The 7,629-nt window shown below is 32.2% G+C and overlaps 1 protein-coding gene across 2 annotated transcripts; it reads right to left on the bottom strand.

The window, feature by feature from the left end:
• Window positions 1-1,371: 1,371 nt before the first annotated feature.
• On the bottom strand, window positions 1,372-6,943 carry LOC120276866. 2 transcript variants are annotated; one of them, XM_039283595.1, is made up of 8 exons: window positions 6,728-6,943; window positions 5,835-5,907; window positions 5,514-5,557; window positions 3,245-3,287; window positions 2,797-3,030; window positions 2,544-2,625; window positions 2,047-2,118; window positions 1,372-1,384 (listed from the first exon to the last, which is right to left on the bottom strand). In XM_039283595.1, exons 1-6 carry the CDS (start codon window positions 6,802-6,804, stop codon window positions 2,614-2,616), a joined length of 483 nt encoding a protein of 160 aa, XP_039139529.1. In that variant the 5' UTR covers window positions 6,805-6,943; the 3' UTR covers window positions 1,372-1,384; window positions 2,047-2,118; window positions 2,544-2,613. The 2 variants fall into 2 exon arrangements, with proteins under 2 accessions (XP_039139529.1, XP_039139530.1); XM_039283596.1 differs by lacking the exon at window positions 1,372-1,384 and adding an exon at window positions 1,421-1,457.
• Between the last annotated feature and the right edge of the window lie 686 nt (window positions 6,944-7,629).

The raw sequence follows: 7,629 nt of genomic DNA, 5'->3' as shown, positions 1-7,629 counted from the left end.
AGAAAATAATGACCCATATGACCACCAGATTTACATATTCCATGTAGTACTTTCAAACAACTTGCTTCATACAAGACAAAGGGTCTCAAAGCCAATCTCCCACAGTCCAGCACCAGGGACCAAACAGAAGGCCTATTATATATATATATATATATATATATATATATAAAAGAGTTAAAACAGACCACAGCAACAATGAAATAGAAACTATAGGCAGAGTAATATATGCATTCAGATGGATAGATCAGCAGTAGCTTCAGGTAGTTAAAAGAAATTAAATAAGCAATTATGAGATAGCTGCAAACTAAAACTAGTAATGTAGCAAAAATACTAAATAAAGTAACATACTTGCTATAAATCATCATTTAACACTGTTTGAAAAGTTATCTGAAAATGGAAGAAAAGGGCACTTTGAGAAGAGCGAAACTTTCATCAGGGAAAGATAAAAACTATTTTGTGATACAAGTAACCGGAAATATTACCCACCGAAAGCTTATTCTCAATGATGAACATATCAACCAGATTCAGCTAGAGATTTACATATGATTATGTCTGATGCTTCAGGTATGAGAGGCATAGACAATGAACAAAACATTCTTAAACCATCCAAATGATTGCCATCCCTTATTTTTGAAATCAAAGTACACCTAGATAAATTTAAATTCAATTTTAGATTCTTATAAATATGCTAATACAGAATACAGCTACAGTTGTAAGGTAGCAGTTCTTTCTCCTATACAGTAGGCTAAATTGATCAGCTACTCCATATAACCTCTCTGAATGCTTCAAACCCTTTTCCCAATCCAAAAATGATAACACAATTACCAAAATTAATTTATAATGGGGCAATCTTATATCAACCAAACATCAAAGTATTGTCTTTCATTCTAACTGCGCCTTCTAACCAAGTTAACACTCAACTATTTGGAAAAAAAATACCATTTAATAGATAAATTACACAAATATAGATATTAGACATTTCAGAATAAATGGACTAATCTCTGAAAACTGGGTTCTGTTGCTTGATCAAATTAACACTCTAGAAACACACATGATAAATTAATAAATTATGGAACAGTAACTTGCGCCATTTGCTTGACTGAGATTATTTTAGCTCTTTCTCCATTATTAATCCAGTAAATTGGCTTATGAAAGATACTGCAGTACCGCTCTTTTGCTCCCGAGAAGGAATAAGCGATCAAAGCTCCTTAAGGATTGGCTTATAGCTGCGTGACGCGCTCCCTTTGGCCCTGCATAAAATAGTAGCATTTGGTAACTTCAGAAATTAAGCGTGGAAAAAGCCCGGACCATAACAAGTGTTGATGTAAATGACATGCTACCTCATCGTCCACTCCGTATTATATTCCTGTATGATGCACCTTACCTGTATATAAAATGTACTTTAAAAGTTTAGCATGAGTAGAAGTTCAACCACCATGGAAGTAGCACACATCCATCTATTAATATATAATAAGAAGCACCAATCAATAGTAAAACAAAAGATGATTCGCTTAAATAATGTATTAATTAAAAATATAACAGCATTTTAAAAAATTAATAACTAGAATCGGATGCATTAATAGTCAGAAAAAGTAATGGATTTTCATGATTAGAAGCAAAAATGAACCACTGTGGGAATTATAAAGAGAAGTTTGTATAAAATCCTCTGTATAATTATAATTTAGTTCAGCTTTTTTCTGGTTCAGGTTTCTTCACAAATGCCCTGAGACATTTATATTCTCCATCATTTTTTTAATTTAAATTCTTATTCTTCTTTCATCTCCAATCACCATGACCTCCACACTTACAATCCCTCTTATTTTGAAGTTCTTTTTGATCTTTCTCCCCATCCTTCCAATCCATCATTGTCTTAATATTTATCATCTCCTCATATTCCTCCTCCATCCCCCTCATCACCTCTTCCAACATTACTCATCTCCCTATTTCTCAAATTTCAGCAAACTTTTCCAACTTGCAAAGTTTTCTCTGCATAAAAACATGTACATAAACATAAGGATTTATCTTCTTTTAAGATTGAGTTCATACCTTGTCAACATCAGCTAGAGGTACGTTAGCCCGTGAGGACATATCTAACCAATCTCGTGGTGGTGAACTTACCTAAAAAAGAAATGCAAATATGAGAATAAAAGGTGTACATGAGCATTGCACAATGTTAAAAAGAAGAAATGATCATGCAAAACAGGAACAACTTCAAGCTCCAGATAGAACATATCAAAAGAAACACATAATAACATGAAATAAATACATTCAATTTCATGAACATCAGCTTATATCTCTTTTCAGCACATTGAACCAAAATTTTAATGTTTGGCAACAACTAAAACATAAAGGAACACAGATTCAGTAATCACAATTAAAAATGATCCATAAGAAGAGTGTTATTACTGAATCTAGCAAAATCAAGCTAAGCAGCTACAATGTTCCCTAGGTATGGCGAGGAACAGAGATTTTTATTTGCATGAAATTTTCATTTTGATACGAGGCTTAGAGATAATAGTAAAGAAAGGAAAGCATAACCTCACATTTGCATTAGTAAGAGAATCACAACAGCTTGCAGATTGGTGACAATCACATGGCTCCTTGCAGTGGTCATCAGTTAAGGGCCTATCCACATATTCATTGCAACAACTTTCAATATGTGTTCCTATTTGGTATCTACAGAGGGTCATATTTCTGAATGAAATGGTATATAAATGCCCCATATTAACAATAAATCAAATGGCAACTGCAGATTTTGGAAAGCAATTTTAAGATTCTGGTCTTTAATTTAGGCACCTCTTTACCATTACTTCTTGTAGCATCGTTGACTAAATTGTTCTCTTCCTTGCCATCGAGTGTCAGATGCATGGAAACATGACTTCCACTGATGGTCAAATGTTCTGAGCAAACATCCCTGTCTATAGGATTGGATAAAGTTGCTGAGAGAGGATTGCCTTCAACAGTATCTCCCTGACCATCATGATCATCAAAATTTACACCCTGGTTCATCTCTATTGGAGGTTCAAATGCCTGGTAGAAAAGCAATGAGTAGTGGTAAAATGTTCAGGGAGATAGTAATTACATTTACAATCCTGACAGCGCCCATCAAGAGAATTTTGAATGACAAGCTAGCACCTAAATATCTACAGAGACTGCTAGCATGGCCTCAAATCATGAAAAAAAAAACAATGTAAATAATGATAGAATGGACATTGGAAGATAATCTCAAAAGAAAGAATCCTACCTGAAGCATACTCATAATAAAAAATGTATTCACAGATATACACCTGCAACACAATCCAAATCATTAGAATTTATACTTCCTTTGATCAATTCTGATAAATACAAATGCATAAACCAATTTTACAAGGAGCCAGTTATACATTGAAGCAATTAAAGAATTTAAAGTATATGAATAGGAAGAAAATAGTGTACACAAGATTATTCTCAACAAGAAAGTTAGAGAAAGGGATGGTAAATTTCATTTAAAAAGAGAGAAAATAATCCAAATTGAACATGGACAACAATCAACAAAAGACTTTGAAAAGTTTTATTATTAATATGCTTTATTTAAATAGAAATAATTGTAATTATTTAAAATTTTAAAAATTAGAAAATAAACAATCAGCACACTTGGTATGTGGGACAAATAAGAAGAAGAAAAAAAATACTACTTTTCAGATTTTCTCAGTGAACCTTGGACTGCTTGGACACAAACATCAAATTCTTAACCCATGCTTTCCCATAGGATAACCTAAGACAATTTTTGTGTTTTACCAATTATACCACATTTGATATCTTTCCATTAATATGCTTGTATTTGCATATATACTCCTACAAAGCATAATTTTGCATATATAACTATTATTATTATAATTAATTTCCATATATATATTTCTAACATTTTTAGTGGCATAGATATCCCTCAAAAAACTATAATTTTTGCATAGATGCCCTTGTAATATATATGCAAAGTAAGTTTGTTATTCATGTTTTCATAAATAACCTTCGCATAATTATATATATATATATATATATATAAGTTTGTTATTCATGTTTTCATAAATAACCTTCGCATAATTATATATATATATATATATATGTGCATATATACCCTTGAAAACTTTGTAATAGCATATAAACATCAGTAAAATGAAAATTATTGAATAACTATCCTTACAGTGGCATATGAAATAACATCTGCCATTAATATTTACATACATAACCCCATAGGGGTGAAATGATAATTACCTTGCCCTAAGGGCAGATTAAAAAAAAATCTAGAATATATGTGACAAATTACAGATTTTACCTCCAACTAATTTTTTTTTATTATTTCATAAGCATTTATTAATGTAAAATACTTTTTTCCAAAGTAATTTATATATTAAGAACTAAATTCATATTCTAAGGGCATATTTCGTATTTGGGATATTTGTGTATTGTTCCATCAACAAAATTACTCAGCCTTGTCCACCATATCATGTCCACACTGAACTGTCCTGTTCTAATTCCTGAACACTATGTTGCAGTTATCAATTTTAATTTTTTAAATGCCAAACAAGAATTTTCCCTTTCAAGTGAAACAGTTTAACGTGTCTTTCTTCATATCATGATTGCTAGGAAATGAATCATATAGCAAGTATTCTCCTGGATAATTATTTTATCAACTTAAATTTCTGCTATCCTCAATGATCTCAAAACATGTTTTTTCAGGCTATCTACTTGCTCAAATGCTACAATCCTCATTTGATAAAATTTAACATCTCAATTCCCCAATGGCCTTTTCTCAAACTAATATGGCTCTTAATCATAATGAACCCACCCATTGCTCTTTTGCAGTTTGCACGAGCGCTTATTCCATCAGAAATGATGACTAACAAACCAAAATGTTAATCACATTTATTGATAACATAAAGAATAATCACATACCATTATTCACTTAAGGCAACTTAATGTATATTAATATGCTAACATAAGGGTGTGGGAATCTCATATTTGGTGCTTGTATAGTTGTCTGCATTTCAATGTGGTTATAAACTCATATTGTTTTCTTACCAAGCTAGGTGATGATATCTTACACAAGTATAAAACATTAGTTAGAATTTTTCAAGTGGCTTTCTGCTTTCCAATTCTGCATTACATGGACTCTAATGTAAACTTTTCTCAAATTTCTTTTGCTTTCATCAAATAAAAATAAGTGGTTTAATCCACAGCCAGCACAAGAATAAAAAGGAGATCTTCACAATTTAATCTATGCATAAATGGGTATCTAATTTCAGCTAAGTTATCTCAAATTGCAATATAGTTTGTAAAAGATGAGATGTCTAAGCCAGTAAGTAGAGCCATCAGATGATGTAAGGCTTCTCATGTCGCAAAGATTGAGCTGCAGGTTCTAATTGAGAGCAATGAAACCTTTGTAACTTCTAGGACAAATAGAGAAGCAAGGGCAACAGATTAGATGCTTCCCTATATCTGTGCAAATAAAAGAGAACTCATTCAAAATTTATTACCATCGAATTCTCTTGTACTTTACAGGCAAATGCGAAAGAAGATCCTGCACAAGCATGAGAAAATACAAGTGAATTAGTTTCCCCACCAGTACACATAAGAATACAATTTCATATAAGCACAATAATCAAATTACACAGCAATAAAAACAATTAACATAAAAAATAGGCTCCTAACAGGTAAGATAACTCATCTCCTGCTATATTTTAAAATTCAAATAAATTCATCAGCAAATATGCAGAAAATAAAGATCATAGAGAATGAAGCTGGACAGAATCAAATTCAAGACATATATATAAACACAAACAAACGTACTTAAATACCTTGTGAGCAGGTGAAAGCTTTGCAAAAGATCTTTCATATCTTCTTACGTCCTCTTCAGCAGCATCCGAATAACTGAATCATAAGTTTTGCAAGTGTTTAATGAAAAAAAACGTAAAGTAACCATGCCACAAACAATATAGTAAAAACAAACCACGTTAAGTTGGTGCAAACAACTTAAAAAAAATGCATAACACCCATTAAATAAAAGTGGACTCAAGGCAGGAAAACAAAAAACGGGAAAAGAACTAGCATGCAACAGTAAAATAGAACACAAGATGATACTACACCCAGCCAACTTCAGATACTACAGCCAATAATTTAACCAGAAAAAAACTATCTAGATACGAGATACATCATCACAAGTTAGGTCTACCGTATGCCAGTCAATCAAGGATAACCTTCTATTTAAGGAATTGAAAGATGAATAGCATCAGTGAATCCATCATCAACAAAGTCCACAAGTTCTTGAAGTGAACCCTAATAATGCCATTGATTTTAGGCAGCAACCTTGGAAAATAGTTCCACCAATTACATAAAATTACTGCAAGTTTCTACATTGTAATTCCAATATTAATGACTCTAACACAAACTAAAGTCAAAAACTTCAGTCCACTAATTTGTTATCTTCATGCCCTAAAATCACATAAAAACTTTGTCTCCGAAAAATTCCTATATCATACATAGCCTTCAAAGTCAAATACAAGCACCTGATCAAATCCAACATCCCATTTCACAGAACAAGAATGCAAATGCGCTGGCTATCAACACAAAGTCAGTTCAAACTCAACAAAAAAAACAACAAATTATATCAAAATCAGAAAAGGCATAAAAAAAAAAACAGCGATTCCGAGGAGATAGGGTAAAAGATTATTAATTAATGATTGGGGATTACTTGAGGTATGCGCTGAGGATGCGGCGGAGGGATTTGATCTCAAGGGCCTCCTCCTGCCTGCTATAGCGACGGGCCATCCCTGGTTCGTCGATCGTGGAGATCAGAGAGCGACGCCAGAAGATGCTCTGGCGGCGGCTGCGGCGGTGCTGATAACTGAGTTTTTTTTCTGGCTCTTGTGATTTTTGTAGGTGTTTAATTTCAGGATTCGTTTGTGTCTGGTGACGGAAGCGTCACTGACTTTTGAGGGTTTTGTGGATAAACCCCTGGGTATTCTGAATATTTTTGTTGAAATACATTAACCTTATTTATCCTTTAAAAATCGTGTATTTTATTGGGTTAAAATTCTTTGAGGTTAATCATCATTGTTCCCAGTGTCGAGGCCTGCGCTTACACTGTGGATTTGTTCTTTATATTTATTTTTCTTTGAACATGTATTGAACATGTTTTCTATTTGGCAATAGATATAAACAAATTAATTGATTTTTTTAAACCATTTAATTTATTTAATCATTTTTATTATATAGAGTACATAATAATAAGTTGGAATAAAAATATCAAAGCTACATACTAAATAAGAATTTATTTTTTCGATTAATATATTAAAACAAAATTTTATTTTTCTATTATGCTTGCATCTTACTCTAAGGAAGGATTATTTATAGCTAACTTGGTATCTTGATTTTCAGTTATTGCACTATCTCCATATGGTACAAAAACTGGGTTGTGAGATTTTGTGAAGCTATTTGCATATATTTTTCCCTAATTCAGTAACTTTGGATTCTTCCATTTGGTTGATGATCTTCTTTAAATCTGATAGAACTCCATTTGAATCTGCAAATTGTTTTTTTGCAATCTCTGAATTTGTCATGTTCATATCAATGTTGAGATTTTCTTGAGCTTTT

The sequence above is a fragment of the Dioscorea cayenensis genome, chromosome 15, assembly GCF_009730915.1.
Source record: "Dioscorea cayenensis subsp. rotundata cultivar TDr96_F1 chromosome 15, TDr96_F1_v2_PseudoChromosome.rev07_lg8_w22 25.fasta, whole genome shotgun sequence".
Lineage (NCBI taxonomy): Eukaryota > Viridiplantae > Streptophyta > Magnoliopsida > Dioscoreales > Dioscoreaceae > Dioscorea > Dioscorea cayenensis.
The sequence above is the reverse complement of the archived record's forward strand: the minus strand, read 5'-3'. Positions and strand labels throughout refer to the sequence as shown.